Source organism: Oryza glaberrima, chromosome 1, assembly GCF_000147395.1.
Source record: "Oryza glaberrima chromosome 1, OglaRS2, whole genome shotgun sequence".
Classification (NCBI taxonomy): Eukaryota; Viridiplantae; Streptophyta; class Magnoliopsida; order Poales; family Poaceae; genus Oryza; species Oryza glaberrima.
In genome coordinates, this window is record NC_068326.1 from 8,032,243 (window position 1) to 8,053,715 (window position 21,473).

The 21,473-nt window shown below is 38.9% G+C and overlaps 2 protein-coding genes and 1 long non-coding RNA gene across 7 annotated transcripts; 2 read left to right on the forward strand and 1 right to left on the reverse strand.

Moving 5' to 3' along the window:
- The first annotated feature begins 5,937 nt into the window (after positions 1-5,937).
- On the forward strand, positions 5,938-11,732 carry LOC127775859 (pentatricopeptide repeat-containing protein At5g56310-like). Its single transcript, XM_052302173.1, has 3 exons — positions 5,938-6,300; positions 6,967-11,396; positions 11,588-11,732. Exon 2 carries the CDS (start codon positions 9,370-9,372, stop codon positions 10,879-10,881), a length of 1,512 nt encoding a protein of 503 aa, XP_052158133.1. The 5' UTR covers positions 5,938-6,300; positions 6,967-9,369; the 3' UTR covers positions 10,882-11,396; positions 11,588-11,732.
- Positions 11,723-17,534, reverse strand: LOC127775839 (kinesin-like protein KIN-14B). 3 transcript variants are annotated; one of them, XM_052302148.1, is made up of 11 exons: positions 17,301-17,534; positions 17,138-17,221; positions 16,855-17,019; positions 16,630-16,736; positions 16,318-16,496; positions 15,189-15,350; positions 14,752-14,967; positions 14,608-14,645; positions 14,367-14,494; positions 12,950-14,027; positions 11,723-12,075 (listed from the first exon to the last, which is right to left on the reverse strand). In XM_052302148.1, the coding sequence occupies exons 1-11, from the start codon at positions 17,518-17,520 to the stop codon at positions 11,960-11,962; spliced, it is 2,493 nt and encodes an 830-aa protein (XP_052158108.1). In that variant the 5' UTR covers positions 17,521-17,534; the 3' UTR covers positions 11,723-11,959. The 3 variants fall into 3 exon arrangements, with proteins under 3 accessions (XP_052158108.1, XP_052158115.1, XP_052158123.1); XM_052302155.1 differs by having other exon boundaries at positions 17,138-17,189; positions 17,301-17,428; XM_052302163.1 differs by having other exon boundaries at positions 17,138-17,186; positions 17,301-17,414.
- On the forward strand, positions 17,532-21,092 carry LOC127775870 (uncharacterized). 3 transcript variants are annotated; one of them, XR_008018054.1, is made up of 4 exons: positions 17,532-17,633; positions 17,794-18,019; positions 18,125-19,903; positions 20,019-21,092. It is a non-coding gene; the product is annotated as an uncharacterized LOC127775870 (long non-coding RNA). The 3 variants fall into 3 exon arrangements; XR_008018055.1 differs by having other exon boundaries at positions 18,125-19,064; positions 19,212-21,092; XR_008018053.1 differs by having other exon boundaries at positions 18,125-19,386; positions 19,787-21,089.
- The last annotated feature ends 381 nt before the right edge of the window (positions 21,093-21,473 follow it).

Consider the following 21,473-nt stretch of genomic DNA (forward strand, 5'->3'; position numbering starts at 1 on the left):
ATCCTCTTGGCGTAGTCGATTCAGCGGCAGTTTTTCTTTAAAATTTATTTTTATTATTATTATTATTATTATTATTATTATTATTATTATTATTTTGCTGTTGACAAACAGGGCTCATGGAATTTAATGAGTTTTGACAGTTGTCCGAAAAATTATCCAGATGCAACCAAAAAAAGAGGCAAGTATGATGTCACTCAGGCTCTCAGGGAACAAACTGGAGAGTAAATATTAGTATGACGTAGTGACGACGCGAAGATTTTAACCATGTGACTTTCGTTGTGGTCTGATCCTTGACAAAAACCAGTGAAACATTGAAAAACTCTGATCCTTGACAAAAACCAGTGAAACATTGAAAAACTCTGATCCTTCACAAAAACCAGTGAAACATTGAAAAACATGACGTCAAAGATAACAATTTGTCCAAATTCCTTATATTGGGGTGTCTTATATTGGGGTGTGTTTAGTTACACGTTAAAATTAGAAGTTCGACTAAAATTGAAAGTTTGAAGAAAAAAGTTAGAAGTTTGTGTGTAGGAAAGTTCGACTAAAATTGAAAGTTTGAAGAAAAAAGTTAGAAGTTTGTGTGTAGGAAAGTTTTGATGTAATGGAAAAGTTGAAAGTTTAAATAAAAAAATATGAACTAAAAGAGCTTGTATCATATTGGACTAAATTTGATTTGAAAGAAACTGGTGTGTTTAGTTCACGCTAAAATTGAGTTTGGTTGAAATTGAAACGACGTGACGGAAAAATTAGAAGTTTGTGTGTAGGAAAATAAAAAGTAAAAAGTTTGAAGAAAAAGTTTGGAACTAAACTCGCCTGAAACCTACTTCGATCGTACCACAGCTTTCAGACAGCTTTCAGCTAAATAAGTGGAAAGCAGTGCTCAGGTCAGGAACGGAAATATGGCCAGCATCACTGAAAGTCAGCAACGAAACAACAAAAACTCAGTCACAAACTCTCTCATTCAGTTTGGGCAACTCTTCTCCACTTCTCCATAAAACATCCATTTGTGCAGAGGGCCAACAGCAGTTCCGGCTTCCGGTTTTAGTACAGTGGTCTCGAACCGTATGTAGTACTTAATTACCCTTTTTGCTTTTCTGGATCAATATGTTGAGCTATTGTCATTTTATAAGACGAGTATTTATAAGTTGAGGTGTTGTTGAGTGTATCAGTTCAAAACAAGACCAAGAGGTATGAGAATATCTGAGTTGAACATGTACTCCCTCCGTCCTAAAATGTAAGTATTTTTAGCTATAAATATAGACATCTGTGTGCCTAGATTCATAGCTAAAATTTACTATATTTTGGGACGGAGGTAGTAACATTAAAACATCTCTAACAGTCTTACTCTCTGCTATTTACATTTGGTGAGCTATTAAAAAGATTCCGTTTAGTTTTTTGGGTGTAAAGTTTTTGAAGTATACGGACACACATTTAAAGTATTAAATGTAGACTAATAACAAAACAAATTACAGATTCCGCCTGTGAATTGCGAGACGAATTTATTAAGCCTAATTAATCCGGTATTAACAAATGTTTATTGTAGTATCATATTGTCAAATCATGGTGTAATTATGCTCAAAAGATTCGTCTCGCAATTTACATGCAAATTGTTGAATTGATTTTTTCCCACATTTAATACTCCATGCATGTGTCTAAACATTTGATGTGTCGTTTTTGGCCGAAAATTTTTGAATCTAAATAAGGCCTATATTTATCATGTGCTTAACCTCCCTCTCTATCTTCCAAATTTCCTTGGCCCTATATGGCAACACCTCTCGGCTATCTCCGGCTCTCTCCATCTTCCCCCTTGCCATCACTGCCGCCGCCCTCCCACCTCTAAGCTGGTGACGGGGGCAATGATGGGGGACTGAAATCCTTGGCTCGGCCTGGGACAAGGCCGAGCTAGGACGATGATGCGGTGATAAACTCCAATGATTGTTTAAAATTTGTGGGTTTTTTGCTAGCTGGATAGCTTGGCTATCCGGTTGGTTCGTTCATTGGAGCACGATTTGTTATATAATTGTTACAAAATTTGATTTGTAGTGGTATTTAAAGGTATTTTTAATTGGATGTGATATTTTATACTTCCTCCGTTTCATAATATAAGGGATTTTGACTTTTTTGCTTGCACTGTTTGTCCACTTATCTTATTTAAAAAATTTGTGCAAATATAAAAATAAAAAGTTGTGCTTAAAATACTTTGGATAATAAAGTAAGTCACAAACAAAATAAAATAATAATTTTAATTTTTTTTAGTAAGACGAATGGTCAAACAGTGCAAGAAAAAAAAATCAAAATCCCTTATATTATAGGATGGAGGGAGTAGTATTACTAATATGAATAGAGAGCATATTCAAATTCACAGTCCTAAAATATATTACCTTCGTCATAAAATATAGTAACTTTTAGCTATAAATATAGACACACAGTTACCTAGATTTATAACTAAATATAATTATATTTTAAGACGGATGGAGTATCTCGTAGAGTTAAAATCTTTTATATTTTATAAGAGAGAGGGAGTACGGTGTAAGCACATGATTGAGTTGAGAACATGGCACGACCACCGATCGAGATGGCTTGCATGATTGCAGTCACATCCGTGCTCCTTTTGGTTTCGGCCAGATTTGTCTAAACCAGAAAAGGCAATAATCCATCAGAGGCAGTCTATATGAGGCCATTCTTGAGTGCATGTACAATCACTACTAATGCCTCCGTTTCATGTTACTCGTCGCTTCAACTTTTTCTTACAATATTTAACCATTCGGTTTTATTCACAAAATTAATGTAAATATAAAAAAGATAAGTACTTAAAGTATATTTGATAATAAAACAAGTTACAAATAAAATAAATAATAATTTTTTAATTAAGACGAATGATCAAACATTAAAAAAACTTGAAGCGACAAGTAATATGGGATGGAGGTAGTAGTGAATTTTTCCGGGTATAAGAAGGTAAATTTGCAGACACAAAGGAGAAGAGAAATAAGAAAACATTGGTGCTTAAACTTTTTTTAGTGTATTAAAGCTATGTCTCGACTGTTGGAGTAGAGTATAATGTATAAGACTGAGTTCTAAGTGGTGTTTAGGCAAATCTGCTCAGTGAAACGAGATGAGTTATTACCATATATATTAATTAATTTAAACTTAAAGTTAATATAATTTTATTTACAAAAAACTTATGTATACAAAGTTTTTACACGAGCAATTTACACTAGTGGAGAAATGGTCTTTACCCCTAGTTTGTAACCCCATGTACTTCCGGTTTTGTAACCGAGAGTACGAATCCAGGACTAAAGATGGGTATCTTTAGTACCGGATAAAATAACCGGGACTAAAAATACATCGACTTAAGATAGATATGGGCCACGTCCCGGTTTTTTTTCTTTTCTTTTATTGTTTTTTTATGCTTGTATCTATTCCCCCACCTAAATCCACACAAATCATCCACAATACATACACATTCACAATCCACAAATCAATCACAAAATCATCCCCAAATCAAAAAAAAAAATCTCAAACAAAATATACAAATCATTCACTACAAATAATTCACAAAATTTTTAAAAAAATCACACTCGCCGGTCGCTTCCGCCCGGCCGCCACTCGGTCGAGCGCCGTCTTGCATCGGGCCACCGCCGCCTTGCAGTCGGCCGCCGCCCTTCGTGCTTGCCGCCGCCAGGGACAGCCCTCTGCGCTGGCCTCCACCGCCGCCGCCCGGCCGTCTCCCCTCCTGGATCCGGTGGAGGGGTGACCGCCGTCGCCTCCTGCCGCATGCCATAAGCCGCGGCCCGCCAGAGGGGAGCCGGAGGGGAGGGAGAGAATGAGGGGGAGGAGAGGAGTGAGAGGAGAGGAGGAGGAGGAGGAGATGGGGAAGGAGGAGAAGAGATAAAAGGAATGAGGGGTGAGAAGGAGGAGAAGAGAGAAGAGATAAGGTTGGGAGCAGGAAGGATGAGGCGGGGCATGCGCACGGGCAGTTTCGCTGATTTTTTGTCCTGGTTGTTTACCAATAGATCTTTAGTCTCGGTTGGTAACACCAACCAGGACTAAGGATAGTGGAGGGGTCTGACATAGCCTGCCTTCTTTTAAACTGAGACTAAAGATCATTTTTAGTCCCGGTTGGTAACAAAAAGTGGCGTCAGGTCTTTTAACCGGGACTAAAGATATTCTTTAGTCCCGGTTCCTATTCAAACCGGGATTATTGTGGATTTTGGGCAACCGATCAAAGATGGTTTCGTTAGAGCAAGTTCAATAGTATAGCCTCACCTATAATCAATCTAATAGCCAATTCATACAATAGTTGCTTACTATACTATTAATATATGGTCCCACCTGTCATACACATTGCATGTTGGAGTCCGTGCTGCAGTTGGCTACAGATATGTAGCCCGCTGCTCCTCTCTCATACTTTATCTCATTAAAATATATTTATAGCTGGCTAATAGCCTGCTATTGTACATTAGTAGGCTATTAGCTAGCTGTAAACATATTTTAATAACATAAAAAGATAAGAGCGAATAGCAGAAGGCTACAGATCTGTAGCCAGTTGCAGCGTGGACTCTAAAACACAATATGTGTATGATAGGTGGGACCATATATTAGTACTATAGTAAGTAACTATGGTATGAATTGGCTATTGGATTGGTTATAGATGAATTAGAGCTAGTAGTGGGCTATACTATTAATCTTAGGAAGTTTGTTCACGGTAAACGAGAAAGTAGCTCCCAGTCCAACCTTAAATAACGCAACCCAAAAGAATATACCAAACTTCTACTCTAGAATATGTCCTGATGATCACAAACACGTGTTTAGAAGAACCCCTATTTATGAATGTTCGGCCGAAATCGTAAACCAATGAATTGCCCTTACAATTTAGGGAGAGTTGCGATTCATGTGGTAAGCCCTGTTATCATGGCAAAACCAGCAAAATTGGATAAAATTCATCGAAACATTAATTTTTTGTTAGAATTTCTTTGAACATGGTTGAGTTATTGCGGAAAAGCTAGCTGGCGCGCGTTTCCGAAGTTAACCTAACTAACTCTGTTAGTTAAAGATAATGACAGTAATTAAGAAAATATTTTTCTTTTTTGGGATATTTTTTATAACAGATTGAAAAGAAATCTATATATGAAAGAAACTTTCATTTCAAATATAAAACTTTCTATCAAAAAACTAAAAGCCATACATAAAATTTAAAACTTTCAACTCAAAATTTAAAACTCTAAACTCATTTTATTAAAATTTTCAACTCAAAATTTGAACTTTCAAGTTAAATTTTAAAACTTTCGACTCAAGATTTAATATTCGAAGTCAAATTTTGAGAATTTTCAACTCAAACTTTGAAAATTTTTAACTTGAAATTTAAATTTGTAAGACAAAATTTGAAAATTTTCAACTCAGATTTGAAAACTTTCAATCAGATTTGAAAAACTTTCGACTCGAGATTTGAAAACATGTGTGCTAAAGAATTAAAAAAAAATCTGAAAAAAAGGTGGAAAAAACCGAAAAAGAGAGAGAAAGAAACAGCATGGAGGGGTGCCAGCTGGATATACATGTGTAATCCCCGAGTTACTAGACCCGAAACCCTGAAAAATCAAAGCACGCAGTGATTCGCTGACGATGCACAGTAGGCTCAGTTGTACCTTTTATAGCAGAAGATCCTGCATGCACTGCATCTGCATGTGCTGATCGATCGATCGATCATTGCGAACTATGTTCTCCATTGGCCCCCACACAAGCCCAGATCATTCCAGGACCTGTCCCTGCTCAAAATTCGGCACCAACCTCACTGCACACCTTAATTATCGTGTTAATTAAATTGCTCGTTTTAATTAATCCCATTTAAGAATCAGAAGGAAGGATCAGAGCACGCGTAGTCTAGTCTATATAAGGGCCATCAGTGCGTGCTGTATTGCTATCTGAACTCATCATTATTCTCCTTCTCCTTCTTCTTCTTCCTCCTCTCATTATTCGCTGTGCCAGCTATGGTTAATTGCCAAAGATGAAATTAAGCAGCTAGCCGGGAATCGCCGGCGGCCTGACATTGGGATCGGAGGCCATGGTGCAGCCAAGGATGACTTGCCGATCGATCGATCTATCTATGAAGCTAAGCTAGCTGGCCATGGATCCATCCATCAATTGGCAAGTTGTTCTTGGCTACATCTTGGCCCCTGCTCCTCATGTAAGGCCGGCCTGTGGCGACGACGACGACGACGATCGAAGGCGAGCGCTTCAGCTTTGTTAATTAGCTCTTGTTCTTGGCCAAATCCAATGCAATTTTGCAAGCCTAATCGCAGTGTAAGTTAATTTGATGATCAGTTAGCTTAATTAGTTATAATTTGCTGCCATTCATGCGTATTTCAGATCGAGCGTACTGTATCATGTTAATTAGTAATCATGTTCTTCTATAATTTAACTTCAATTTGATAAGTACTACCTCCTCTATAAAAAAGTCTAATCTATTCTAGAAATGAATCTGGATGTATGTGCGTTCATATTTACCTTTAGCATTGGACTTCTAGAGACAGAGGGAACAGTATATGCAGCGATTAGTTAGCGTATAGATGAACATTGACGAACCAATTAATTAACCATCTGTAGCTAGTCGTAGTACATCTCTGCTTGGCTGGCTTGGCTTTGTCTTTTGTAGTATTAATTTGGAGATATGTATCTTTAGTCTGCCGGCTCAGGGCCTTCCAAATTCAATTCAGGTCAATTCAAAGATAAGATACGCGCGATGCTACGTGTGACGTACGTTGTGTTTGTGTCTCTCTCGTCGATCTTATCTGAACAATCGATCGATCTGTGCGCGGCGATCGAGCACGTATACGTCCAGTCCTTGATGATGAGGTTACAGTAGTAGCTCCTAGAACCATTTGCTTCTCTGAAACTGACAGCTGATCACTTATCCTGTGTATGTATTCAGTATACACGTTGATCATGAAATTAATTTGCAAGTTGCAGGTTGCAAATTGCACTATGCCGCGGTTTGCGCGCACTGCCTGGATCATAGGCCATCGAGATTGTGATACAAAATCATGCTCAGCCACAGTGGCGGATGCAGAAAATTTTTGCATAAAGGGTACAAACTTAAATACTAGTAGGATATTAATGGAATGTGATCTTAATTAATTAAGATTTTTTCTACAATAAATAAGATTTGTGCCTAGATATTCCTTCTTTTATGTCCATCTTCCTTTTTACCCAAATAAATTAAATATATACACACTGTGATATGATGGGTGTTTTGCAAAACTATTTGGGTGTTTTGCAAAAAGCCGAAAAATCCTATGGTGTGTCCGTCGCTGGCTCGAGGCTAGAAAACCGTTTTTAGATGTATGCATGCATTGGAAGAGATTCTTGAAATGTTCATATATGTTAATATGAAATCCGGAGTACAATCCTTTTTGTAACAAAATGATAATGAAAATTTCCATTTTTTTTCTGAAATTAAAGTTGCATTGAAACACGCTTATAAGCAATATTGGTGGACAATGTAATTTAAACTCTACTCTTTTTTTTTTAAAAAAATTTGTAACATAAATCTAAACATAACCTATGTCTAAATTTATAAAAGGAGTTGGTTTTTTTTAGGATAGGGAGGCATGATAAGAGTCATGCACACATAACACAACTTATTGTGGTGAAACTAGTATACTTGGGTTTAAATTAATGCTCGTTTTTATGACTAATTATTGTTTCAGTATGACATATCCGCTGACGATGGGTTGTGACTTTATCAGTGTCAAGATATATCAACCCAACCTTAGAAGCGCATGTGTTTGTACTCTCTTAAAAAAAAAGCTCTTTTGATCAACTGGGCCGTTTCCAGCAAAGGCCGGCAACAACTCTTGCGACCTCTATCTCATCTCTTTTGATTCTTTCATTTCCTTTTTTTTTCCCTTTATTTCTCTCTGCAAAACCACTACTCATGCATATTCATATCTATCTTCTCTCTTAATTTGTTCGGTCGCTTTCGTTCGCCGCCGCCGACGTCGATCGTACGGCCACAGACGGCGATGCGCACGTACGTACGATCGATCGTATATATACCGGTATACGACGGTGTACGATACGAGTGGCGTAAATTGGCGCCGTACACTTCAGCGATATCCATGAGCAGCAGCCTCCTGAACCCTATGGAACAAACGGTGCGCTGCATTGGCTCTTCGGCATTGGAGTCTTTGGGCATTGGCACACCGATTCATCGAGCAGCCAAGCCCATAGCATTTTTCGGATATTGCAATTTCCCTTTTTTTTTCCTCAAGAAATATAGTAAAACAGAGGCGCTCGCACACGCGTACACGGCACACTCATCCTCTATAAACAAGCGCGCACACATACCTATAACAAAACTAGACATCCTCTGTAAACAAGCGCGTGCATACACACCTACAAGAAAACTAGACAGACATATTTTAAACACCTTGGGAAGATCACATACATCTAGCTATCGACGAATTCAATGCTTATCACTAATAATTAGCCCAAGTCTACCACTTGAACATAAGCAGGTTGGTTCCATTATAAAAAAAACCTAGAAAATGACAATACAAAAAAAAGTTATATTGCACAATTGTAGTTACGATCACTTCAAATAAAACATATACTCTCTCGCCCCAAAATAAATCTACTTTTATACATGAAATAAATAAAAATTGATTGATTTTAGAATGGAGGGAGCAAATTATTTCTGCTACAGGAGAGTCCACTGTAAATAAAAAAAAAATTCTGGCAAATATCAAAGGTATCGGTTGAAACCATTGTTTATAATTAAATTAAAACTATTCCTTCATTTTCCATGTAAGAGAATTACTGAGTGCTATTATATTATATTAAAAAATACCACTCAATTTTAAAATGTATGACGCCGTTGACTTTTCACATAACGTTTAAGCATTCGTCTTATTCAAAAAATTTATATAAATATCATTTATTTTGTGATGACTTGTTTTATCATCGAATAAAATATAACCTTAACTTATACTTTTCAATATTTACATTAAACTTTTGAATAAGGCGAATAGCCAAACATTGTGAAAAAAGTCAACGGCATCATACATTTTGAAAAGGAGGCGGTACCGTACTAAACGAATTAAATCATTTTCTGAAAAAAAAAACTACTCCTACCTCCCAATTGGGCCTAATCTATGTACGAGCCCGTGCCGAAACAGATCTCGGCACATCAACCATTCAGCCCAACACTGTACTCACAACAGGCTTACAGCCCAATACCGCGTTGATCTTTCTGAAGCCCATAGGCCCAAACAGCGAGAAGAAAGGGAAGCGCGTGAAACCGCGCGCCCCCACGATCGCACGAGCTCCATCGAACCCAACCGCCCACCGCCGCCGGCCACCGCGGCGCGCATGCCGCCGCCGTCGCCGCCGCCGCCATCTCTGTCCCCGGATCTCCACCGGGTGCTCTCCCTGCTCCCGCGCCTCGCCTCCCCGCGCCACCTCCTCCAGGCCCACGCCTACCTCCTCCCCCGCGGCGGCCACCGCCACGCGCGCGTCGCCTCCGCGCTCCTCCTCGCCTCCCTCCGCCTCCCGCTCCGCGACCACGCGGCCGCGCTCGTCCGCCGCGTCCACCCCTCCGTGTCCCTCAGGGCCGCCGCGCGGCTCCGCGGCCGGGGCGGGGGAGGGCTCGCCGCGCAGCTGCATTCCCTGCTCGTCCGCGCGGGCCACGCCGCCGACCCGCACGCCTCGGCCAGCCTCGTCCAGGCGTACTGCTCCTGCGGGAGCGTCGCCTCCGCGCGGAGGGTGTTCGACGAGACGGCCGCCTCCGCGGACGTCGTTTCATGGAACGTCATGATCGATGGATACGTGAAGTCCGGGGACCTGGCCCGTGCGCGCGAGATGTTCGATGTTATGCCGGGGAGGAACGTGGTGTCGTGGACGATGGTGATCGGGGCCTACGCGCAGATGAAGCAACCGGAGGAGGCGATCGAGGTGTTTCGGAGGATGCAGGTGGAGGGGATCGAACCGGATGGGGTGGCGTTGCTGTCGGTGCTCTCGGCGTGTGGAGATCTTGGTGTGGTTGATTTGGGAGAGTGGGTGCACAGGTTTGTGCTGCGACGGGGTTTATGCCAGGAGATACCGCTGATGAATGCGATCATCGACATGTACGTCAAATGTGGGAGTGTTAAGAAAGCGTTGGAAGTGTTTGAGGGCATGGAGCAGAAGAGTATTGTCACTTGGACAACGATGATTGCTGGATTTGCATTGCACGGCCTTGGTTCGGAAGCTGTGGAGTTATTTCGCCGGATGGAGAAAGAGAATGTGTCACCAAATGATATCACTTTTCTTGCAGTCCTATCGGTATGTAGCCATGTTGGACTGACTGATTTGGGCCGCTGGTACTTCAAAACTATGGTGTCTCAGTACAAGATTAAGCCACGAGTTGAGCACTACGGGTGCATGATTGATCTACTTGGCCGTGCAGGTTGTTTGATGGAAGCTCGTGGTTTAGTTCAGGATATGCCTTTCAAGGCAAATGCAGCAATATGGGGAGCTCTTCTTGCTGCTGCTCGTACTCACGGTGATACGGAGCTTGGAGAACAAGCCTTGTTGCATCTAATTGAGCTCGAACCTCACAACAGTGGGAATTATATTCTCCTATCTAATATATACGCAGAACAGGAGAGGTGGGATGCTGTGAGAGAACTTCGAATATCAATGAGAGATAGAGGATTAAGAAATGTGCCAGGGGCAAGTTCTATTGATGTTGATGGCATGGTTCATGAGTTCACTTCCAGAGATGGCTCTCATCCTTCCTTGCATAAGATACGTGAAGTTCTATGTGCAATTAACAGTAACATAAAATCCGTCGGTCATATTGCGCTGCTCCCTGAAAGTTTGCATGATGTTGAAGAAGGGTGAGATGAACATCATCTAGTGTGAGCATTGTTCCATCACATGCCAAGTGTGCACAATTGAAGTTTTGTAAAGATTGATGGCATGGTTTACAAGTTCTCCTAGAGGTTAAACCCCATCCTTCCAGTCAGACTCAGACTGATACAGAAGATACCTGATGCAATGCTTCATACTGAATCATTGTTTCCAGCAAAACAAAAGTGATCACTATGCCTTAATGCCTTGATGGTAAAACAGATTCCAATGATTATGCTCATATTCTACGAAGCACTTGTTTGTATTGAAGGAGGACAACATACTTTGGTACACTCAGAAAGAAACATATTTGCCTTGTGTGATAAGTGAACATAGCTGATAATTTAGAGAATGTTTTAAAGGAGTAGTTTTTCGCCAACTCATCGCATGCACAACAGCACAAGGTTGAAACTCAAGAGTAGATTCTTGATTGACTAGTTGTTTGATGTGAGATTTAGTCTTCTTATAGGATAAAAGTTGGCCAAGCCTTTCTTCTTCAGTTAAAGGTACGGGCAACATCTAAACAGAAGTTTTTTTTTTCTTTTCTTGATATTGACCGACCGGTTGTTTCATCAGACTTCTCCTTTAGCAATGTATGTAGAATAGATAGGCCATTCCCTTTTCAACTTATCTCAAACAAATACTCTAGCATTCTGATTTAAGTTGCTGCTTTACTGAGACACTTAACTTATTTTAGGTGTGTACAGAGGCAAATAAGCTGAAATGCTTTAGAACTATAAAACAATTCTTTGTCAGAGTTAGGGCAGTGCAATACTAATTACTGTAACAAACTAACAGTTACTGTATGATTGAATGATGCCAATTTTCTTGTATGATCATTCCTTCATTCTTACTCAAATACCCCAATTTTTTCGGCTTTCTGAAAGAATTCATCAGAAATCAAAGGAGCTCTTTTAGCATCAATCAACAGTTCACCTGCAATTGTGGTACTGGCTGGACATATTTCATTGTGTGCTCATGGTACAATATACACCGAGAGCATTACTTCCTGTAGTAGTTTCTCTTAAAATTCAATACTATATCTCAAAGTGATGAGATTCTAGGTACTTTAGAGTGTCAAACTCTGAAAGAAGCCATGCTCTAATCCAATGCTTACAGTTCCCAGTGCTAGAAGAGCACCAATCCATGCTGTTTGAAGAGCTTGAAAGAACTTTGTGAACTTCCCTGCAGTGAAGGATAAACCGGTAATATAGCTTATTGAACAAGAACTATGTGTAGATTGTAGACAGGCGGAAATCCCAAGTGGATAAATGATAGTATTTGTATGCTAGTTGTGCATTCTGTTCAAAATGATAGTACCAAAACAGAGAAATTTTGCATGACATGCTTTACTGAGATATTTAGCTAAAAATTACAGATATTCATGTCATTGTGGAAGTCAATTTAGAAACTTCAGTTTCTATGTAATGAAGTTTTTTCTCTCAAAAATTTATCTACTGAAGTTTACTTTCAATATTTATTCTATTTTCGCTCTAGGAATAAATTCTACAGAAAAATCGTTATTTAATTATTTTTTTGGAAAGATTTCCTGTAGATTTTACATTTACTACCTATATCTAACAACAATTACAGTAAATTGCAAGGTCTACCTACATTTTAAGGTTCTCTTTCATGCATAAACATGCTGTTTCACAATGTCTGCTACATGGCTGATTTGTGGAGTTTTTTTGGGTCTAATATACACCAAAGAGTAACTTTTCAGAAAGGCTGAACACCATGATGGAGTTTTCTGTCTTAGATATTGCAAAAATGTGATTCTAAGTATTTGGATCATTTGTGGTTGTTTGCCAAGTAAACTAGATTTATGTGGATACAATTTATTCATGTTGTTCCATGTGCAATTCTGGTGTCATGAACTTTTCTGCATCTATATATGCATATTCTAAAATGTTTTGTTGCTAAGCATTCTCTTACCGTGGCTTCAAATTTAGGAGCAACTTCAATAAATCCAGATGATACTGGGATGCATAGTGGCTTTTTTCCAGGAAAATTTAAATTCTCGTAGATGCTCATTCTCCGGTGTAAGACAGCACATTACCTGTTTTGTGTTTATCATCATGTGACCTGTGAGATTTTGAGTCCATGTTTGGCTTCTCTAGCGTGCAATTTTCCAGTTCTTCCTGTAGTGACCTTCTGGGTCTCCCATGGTACACAGGATGTTCGTTTTTATGTCCCTTCACTTCATTGTTGCTGCAAAATTCTTTAAATGGTGGAGTGCATAATTCTTTTGCTGTGAATTGATTATCAGTCTTGCTTTGCTTTATATCCTCGACATAGTCTGTTGAGGATTGAAGGGTTAGGCCCATTACTTCATCCTTTACCTGGCTATCTTCTTTAGTGCATGCCATAGTAGTTGGTGAAGGAATACTAGAAACATGGATTTCAGCTTCAGTTACTCCGGGAATATCAAGCACCATTTTGCTTCGAAATGTGCTAGTCTTCTCAACGATTTGTTGGTGGAGCCAATTGTCAATGTCTACAATTCCCTTCTCTTCGATTTTAATCTGTATATCTCTAGATTCCGCAAGTGGATAATCTGTGTAGCAGGTCACTTGATCATGCGATGATTTCTCATGTTCTGAGAAAATCACCTGTTTAATCTCGTATTCTGATGCATCCTGGCTACATTCAGTTCCATCTCGTATGCTTGGTGTCCAATTCATGTCACTTGTTAAGGACATACTGCATTCGGAGCTGCATTCTGATTGCCAAGGGGCAGCATTTACTGGGACCATTACAGACTCAGCATAAACTGAGGAAGGCCGCCTCCTTGGTGGTACTGGTGGTTTTAGCCTGTTAATAATGGGAGTGCGATTATTTAAGCCTATCCTGTGCTGGCTAGAAGCAGTTGGCTTCATGAACCTTGGTAACCTGGAAGAGGCTTCTCTGCGATTCTTTGAATTCCTCACATTACTTGATACATCTGTTTTCAGTTCTTCACTGGATAGATGTGACATGTCAAAATTAGAGTAAATAGTTGGCTGAGGTCCTGTCAAGTGCTCCATACTCTCCTCGAGATTCTTAATTTTTCTTCTAATATCTTCACATTCATGTTCCAAATCATTGACCTTCTGTCCAAAATCTATTAATAATGTTTCCTTCCTTGCTTTCATCTCCTGTTTGAGATCAAAACATGTTGTGTAGTCATTAGTCGACTTAATAAAAATTCACATAAAAGTTTATTTTTATGTGTGCATGAATGCAAATATCATGTTTTGTAAAAATACAAACCGAGCATTCTTTAATTTTGGCTGATCACACAGAGCTCAACTTTTTCATAAAAATGATCTTGTTTTTGAAGTTGTCCCTTTGCAAATTGAAATGTGAGAGCATTAACTGTCTTATTACCTTAATTAATGTTTGGTTTATGCTATTTTTAATGAATAAATGAATAAAATAGCCATCTGGTAGTTATTGCATATACACTCATCATAATGGTAAGAGCAAAATCTTACTGGTGGTTCTTCACTTTCCAGGCGAATACTTCTCACTCTTGTTGCAAAACCCAAGGTGCAAATTGTCTCACACAAATCACCCTCATCTGGGCTGATATGGACAAGCATCAATGTTTTGGATTCACATCCTGTCAACAATTAAACATGAATATGTCAAGGTAAGCTGTAAAAATATGTGTAAAATAATTCAACTACATATGTTGTTATCCCTTTTGAAATAGTTACTGATGAACTACTTTACCTAGAGAATCTCTCAGTACTTGTGTAAGCTTACTATTTCTGCAAATTTGGAAGGGCGACATGTTAGTGTTTTGTCATATTTTTCTGATGAAATGGCAGCCATGTACCAATTTCCATACACTTGTGCATTATGAGTTTCATTTACCTGTAAGGGACATGGGGTTTTTTAGTCTGTAGTGCGTCAATCACATCGCCTAGGGCTGACAACGACAAATTTATGGCTTTCCCTTCCTTGAGCCTTTTCCCAGTTGCTTTTGTCTTTACAAGTCTTTCACTCCCACCTAGATCAATCATCCACAATTTACTTGTTGCTTTTCTTCTCTCAGTTGCATTCAAGGAAGTCAATGAGATGCGAATCAAACTGTTGCATAAATGAACAAATAAAGTACAGAGTTTCAGGAAAGTGATTATTCCATGGTTCTCAATTTAAAAACAACCATTTTATTCACTCAAGATGTTTCTGTGAACATTTGCTCTCTAACTTTTGATTGAATCCTCTTTCAGTCAGGTGCAATCATAGTTGATATTCTAATTGTATAGATATATATAAGAAATCTTTTCTTCAATAAAATAAAAATTTACCAGTGAGATCTGCTTGAAGTAGAATTTGCCATAGTGGAAGCTGTTGATCTAAGACGGGTCCCCATTTCATACAATCTTTTCACTTCTTGAAAACTATTCACAGTAACTGCCACCAGATCTTCAATCTCAATGCCACCATCAGGGTCTGATTTAATGGAGAGGCTGGATGCACATAAACAATAAATAATAGTTTAATTCAATAAATGCAAAGTTTATAAATGTGCACGGATATATAAAAGCGAATTAAACCTGTATTATTCTAAAGTTCAGGGACAACACAAGCAATTCACAAGTTAATGATTGCTGGATCTTCTTTCCCTTTTTTTGAGATTAAAGGGCTATCTTTTAATTTAGATCCTTGAAAGGGGTAAACCTTCAATATTGGGTTCTACAAAATGATAGACCATATTCATTTCGTTTGTTGTTTGTGTCACACCTATATGCAGTATAGGGACAAAAATTATACTGCATGATTGTGGCATTTTCCCAGACTATCCATATTTACAGGAAAAAACTATTATTTTCAACATTTTCAGCTGATATGACTTATGAGATATATCCTGATGAAGTACAGGAAACCCTGTTACTTGAAGTCAATAATATGGTACACCTTTTTCTTTTTCCTCCTTTTCCTCTTTGTAATTAGGAATGGATGCTTGCATATGAACATTGTGGCATACCCTGCTTACATATGAACAGTGACCCTGACAGCCTCATAAGTCATATCAATGGCAGGCACAAGGAAATCCGAAATTGCAAAATATTGTCAAGTTAATAGTACAAGCTTTGGTAACATTAGGTGTAAAACAAGAGCACAACTAAGTCAAATAATGCATCAAACTATATTAGAATCTTGTTTGTTAGCTCATTCATGAACTATATTGGACCATATCCGGAATACATTTTTAGTGTCTTGGGATTCAACATTTTTCAAGAGACACGTAATTGACACTTGTTCGTGGTTCATTGCTGTGGCTGCATGACTGCATCATAGTCAGGAACTGGCTCCAATTTTCATTTTATTCAGAACTGACATACCTGAGATACTTTAATTTCCTTTTCTTTTTCTATCTTTATCATTATTTGTTTTGCAAAAAGTATTTTTCTCTGAACAAATTTAGAAAATTACCTTGGTACATTCTTAAGCCCATTAGTCTTGCTTCTTGGGGCTAGTAGATCTCGTATGTTCCCCATATATATCTCAAGCATACTGAAAGTGAACAGAAACCTATTGTTGCATTCTGAAGCTTGGTTGAACAGTGTTTGAATCCCACGTGGTATGACACCCAAATTTGTAGGCTTGCCTTCCTAATTCATATGGTAATGGACTGTAAGTAAAACATTTGAATTCAGTCGGTTTGGTGTGTTTATACTTTTCATTTATCCTTTTGTGCATGGAGGGGATGATGGGAATAAAAGTGATCAATAGGGAAAATCTTACCATTGTATAAGTTTTTCCACTACCTGTTTGACCGTAGGCAAATATGCAAACATTGTAGCCATCTAAAGCAGATTTTATCACTGGTTCAACTTCGGAAAATACATCACCTGGAAAAACATACCAAATAATTTGTTCACTGGTCCAACTTCGGAAAATACCATTGTAACTTGATATGCATTCAAATAATTTGTTCCACTTTTATTAAGTATTGGTATGATTCAATACCTTGTGTTGAGAATTGATTGAAAACCTTATCAAACTTGTATTGTTTTCTCTTGGTTTCAGCAACTTTCAGAAAAACATTGCTCTCATCCAGAGTGAACAGATTTCTTGAACTGTAACTTTCTTCATGATGAAAAGGCCTTATACGGCAAAACACCCTTATATTTCCTGTGGGATAAAGACATGTCAATCAACATGTAGTGGCATCTGTTGTCTTTGTTGAAGCTTACAAAACCAAAGATAAACGAATTTTCGCAGACAGAAAATTCAGGAACAAAGCTCAAACCTTTCAAATCCAAGTAGTTATTTAGTGCCTCTCTCCTCTGCAGTGTTATCTGCTTTAGTTGAGCATTCAGTGAAACCAGTTCATCTGTAGTAATAAGCAAACAAAAGTTGAGAAATTCCCAGAAGCGTTTAGAGCTTTTGAGGGCAAGATTAGAAGTGCATACCTTGAATTTTTTGAACTTTAGCCTCTGATTCTGTATTGTCATCACTGATATTTTCATCCTTCTCAACCATTACTTTCATTTGTGGCTTGGTAGGTGACAACCCATCAATGATGTGAGACACTGATTCAATCCAACTAGGCGTGAGGTGCTTGTTGAACCCCATGAGGGATGACAGTGTATCTGGGAGATTCCGCATGGTTCTTGCGGGTTGCACATCCATGTATATAGTACACCAGTTGTTGCCAAGAACCAGTGCCGCTGATCTCTATCCTACTGATCCTATTTGCTTCTCTGCTGGTGATTCCACCTGCCATTGCGGAATGAGATTATAAGGTCAGTCAGAAAAATAAAATAAAATGGTGTTTTGTTGAAGTCAGGCATGAATCAGCAGACTGGGCGATTTCAGCATGCCTATTCTGACCACATGTAGTTGACAACCAAGGCTTTTGCTACGGTTTTCTAATCAATACCTGACGAAGTGTTTTTGTGGCAGTTAGACTTGAGAAGGATATAGAAAGAACAACATGAAGACTATATCTATAAGGATAAGGAGATATTTGCAGCTCGTACCTGCACAGGTTTCACTTCCATACTCGGTCAAATGTCTACGGACTGCAAGAGCAAGGAGAATGCTGGGTGTGGGAGCTGCCTCTTGAGAACGCATACATTGCTTAAATCCTTCTTGGGGTTCCAAGGTCTCTATCACCTCTCAAGAAAAGGTCAGTTCTACTTCAAGGCCTCCAACCACTGCATTTCCTAGGTTAGATAAAACAGAAACGATCATGAAACAAGATAAAGGAAATAATCGTTGCTTGTTCTTGCAGGGTAATTGAAGTGTGAAATAAGGCTTGAGAGCATTGGAAGAGAAGAAACTTTGCGATACCTCAGAGTCCTCAGCTAGCTCTTCTTTTCACCTTCAAGGCAGTTTTTCTGCTCCATATATCCATCAGCATGTCACCATCAAGGGTGAAGAGTGCCCAACCGACACACCCAGTGAGAGAGATTCTAGATCAGAATATGCAAGTACCTCCTGTTTGTTTCATCATTTGGAATCTTGACAGTACAATCTGCCGTAGCTGCTACCTCCAAAACTGTCCTTATAACTGCAGATCAAATAGACCTTGGGACACCTAGCTATGGAATGGAGCTTGCTGTTTCAGCTGTGCCATATGTACATACCCAAGGAAGCTGACAAAGCAAAGCAGCATATGCTTCTCCATTGCTTGGGATTCTTTGGTCAAGGGAGCTCGAGATCAGTCAGAACCACAACAGCTGTAACTCCCTCAGTGTTTTTTTTTTTTGTCTGTCACAGGGACACAGAGTGAAGCAGGGTGGGAGTGGTGATGGTAATTAAGTATGGATTATTGAATGGCAGAGCTAATGATAGATTATATTCCGTGGCACATGGCGACAACGTTTAATGGGTGGATGCGGTGCTTGGCTAATGAAAACCATTCTCGTTCTGCTGTCATAAGAAAAGGCTCACCTACCATGTGCCATGCTGAGCTTTTCAGTGAAGCAACAGGTGGGACTGTAGCCTGAAAAATGCTGGATTCTAATCAATCTTGTGATCATCGCTCAAAACAAAATGCCTTGCTATTTTTTCAGTGGTTTCTTACTGACGGACACTGTTCCCCGTCAATTTTGGGCTCGTAATATTTCTTTATCTGAGCATGGTGAGGTCAGCAGGGCAAGTAGTGCTTGTACATTCTGTTGTACTGATTCGTTCATGAGATGATCCCTTCAATCTTTGCAGATATCCAGGTATTTTCATGATAAATGTATGTTAAAGTCTGTATCTGTTGCCTGATCCTTTTTTATTCGGTGTGGTACACATACATCTCAAGTGGACTCTTTTACTTTCGACAGTGCAACCATTTGTGCATTTAACAGTGACTTCAATGGTTGTAGGGTAGAACTGAAGTTGCTAAGGTTATCTTACAAGCTACAACATTTTTATGTGTAATTAGAAGCCTGCGGATAAAATAAAATTTATTCCAGAAATGCATTTGTTATTCACAAGACAGTCCAGTGTGGCATTCAAGCAAGGGGGTACATGATTGTATTGATAAGTGGGTCTCAACAGGTAAGTTTCACCAGTGAGGCAGTGACAAACTGTGGACTAATAAAACCAGGGACCAATTGGCCTTTTGTAGGGATATTGCCTGTCCCTATTTTAGTTAGCAAGTAATGGATCTTGCTGTACTCTTTGCTGTCCAATGAAAAGGAGAAGTGAATGTCTATTTTTTTTTGAACGGAAAAAACTATAGGCGTTCAAATCCAACAAGGAACACTGAATATTCTCTTCTTTTCGTTTGACAACAAAGGCCACTGTATTTGAAATTTATATTTACCTTATAGAAAAAGATTAGCTCTATTCGTTATAAAAATCTCAGCTGTTAAAGAGTATGCATTTGATACATTTGTATTGTTTATATATGTGAAGATTTCTCAGTGATATGCCTGATCAAATTCCCTCTTTCCAGAGCACAGAAAGATGATAAGAGGATCTTTTTATTGATCTGGGCAGATAAGATATGGAGGAGCTATTGCCTATGGGCCATAAGAATTGGATGATCATGAGTACACACTGCTCCCCCTATGTATAGCTGCAATCTCCCTGCTTGCATTTTCTCTCGCTGGCAAAGCATCTTTTGAGCTCAGGTGAGTAAAGCCTAAGAGTAACATATTTCTTCTCCTTTTTTTCTTCCTTTTAAGCAAAAGGAGAAGGCGTGGAGATGTTCATCAGTTGATGGCCATTTCAGGAGTGGAAGGTAAGTTAGAAAAATATTAGAAACAAAGTTACAGAGAGCAAAGCAAGTACTGGTAGAAGAAAAGGAAATAGTCAATGTCAATGTGGTATAGAAGCACTACACCTTTTCAATTAGAATCACAAACTGTAAAATCATTAAAGGAAGGTCAAAATGTAATACAGCAGTAGTAATAGAAATTTCCCGTTTGATTCAAGAATTAGGAGATGTAATAGATTATCGTAGTTAGAGGAAGTACTACTCAAAAGATGAGATGGGATCAAGACATTAGTTACACTAGCCAGTGGCCACTTGACAATAATGTAATACTTCATGAATGATAAGATGGGAGTATAATGCATGATAAGAGACCCACAGGAGTATGCAAAACAGCCTAACCAACAAGTAATAACTGCTTCATGAATGTAGCACGACCCACATTTTTAGAACTTTGATGAGAATATATAGAGGCCAACAAGATGAGAACAAATAGGTTCAAACAAACAGCCAGCCACGGAAGCTGCAAGGACTGATCAATCCGCATTGAAATGTATTTACACCCTTTATCCAGGAGTTTTGTCAGTATAGTTCTATCACTTAATATTATTGTCCGAGACCAATAAAAAATTCCTTTTTTTTCTAAAAAGAAATTTACTCCCTTTATCCCAACCGCAAAAATGGGCTAGACCCTTATGAATATATCCCAGTCCCAGCCTCTAGATTCTAGAAGGCCTAAAGAGTATATCTCTGTTTTCTCACCGACAAGGTGATTAGCGATTAGAAAGTTTCATCTATATATGCTAGCTAGCTGACAAGCTTTCATCTTTCTGTCAACCACCTTAATTAGTTAACTTCATTAATCACCAGTGTATCTGCAGGATCTATATCTCATCTTAATAGGAATATTTAAGCCAACGACGACGGGCCAAAGGTAGGTGCACGCATATATGTTGAGAGTTACAGGCACCGGCACTAGAATAAACAACATATGCTGTTGAGAGCCTTCATGTCAGCAACAATTGATTATTGATTCATAAAGTTTAAGATTATTCTGTCTTGATCCATTAATTGATTATTGACACTTTTGGGTAAAGTTAATGACGGAATGAATTAAGCGATGCAGTTTAGGTGACGAAGATAATGAAGTTTTAGCACGTTCATTGCTCAAGAAGAAATGGTTATGCATCTGGACTGCCAGGTGAAAAATATTCATCTGGACTCTTAGCCATAAAAGGAGTAATTATGCACTTTAACCTCGTTAAATGTTGGTACTAATAGAGGAACAGGGTCGTCTAATAAAAAATGGCAGGGCAAGTTAATCTTGGACTTTTAGCTTGTCAGCTATATCAATGACTGCATATTAGTGCAAACCGCAAACATATATGAGCTAGTTAACTTGGACACATAAGCCGTCACGGGTAGG

What these genes read in the sequence shown, in the direction of transcription:
- LOC127775859 (XM_052302173.1), top strand. Translation starts at nt 9,370, where the DNA reads ATGCCGCCGCCGTCGCCGCCGCCGCCATCTCTGTCCCCGGATCTCCAC.
- LOC127775839 (XM_052302148.1), bottom strand. Translation starts at nt 17,520, where the DNA reads ATGGATGTGCAACCCGCAAGAACCATGCGGAATCTCCCAGATACACTG. An exon ending in GTGGAAAAACTTATACAATG is followed by an intron (nt 16,497 to 16,629) that starts GTAAGATTTTCC and finishes CATATGAATTAG; the next exon opens with GAAGGCAAGCCTACAAATTT. An exon ending in AAACCCCATGTCCCTTACAG is followed by an intron (nt 14,646 to 14,751) that starts GTAAATGAAACT and finishes CCAAATTTGCAG; the next exon opens with AAATAGTAAGCTTACACAAG.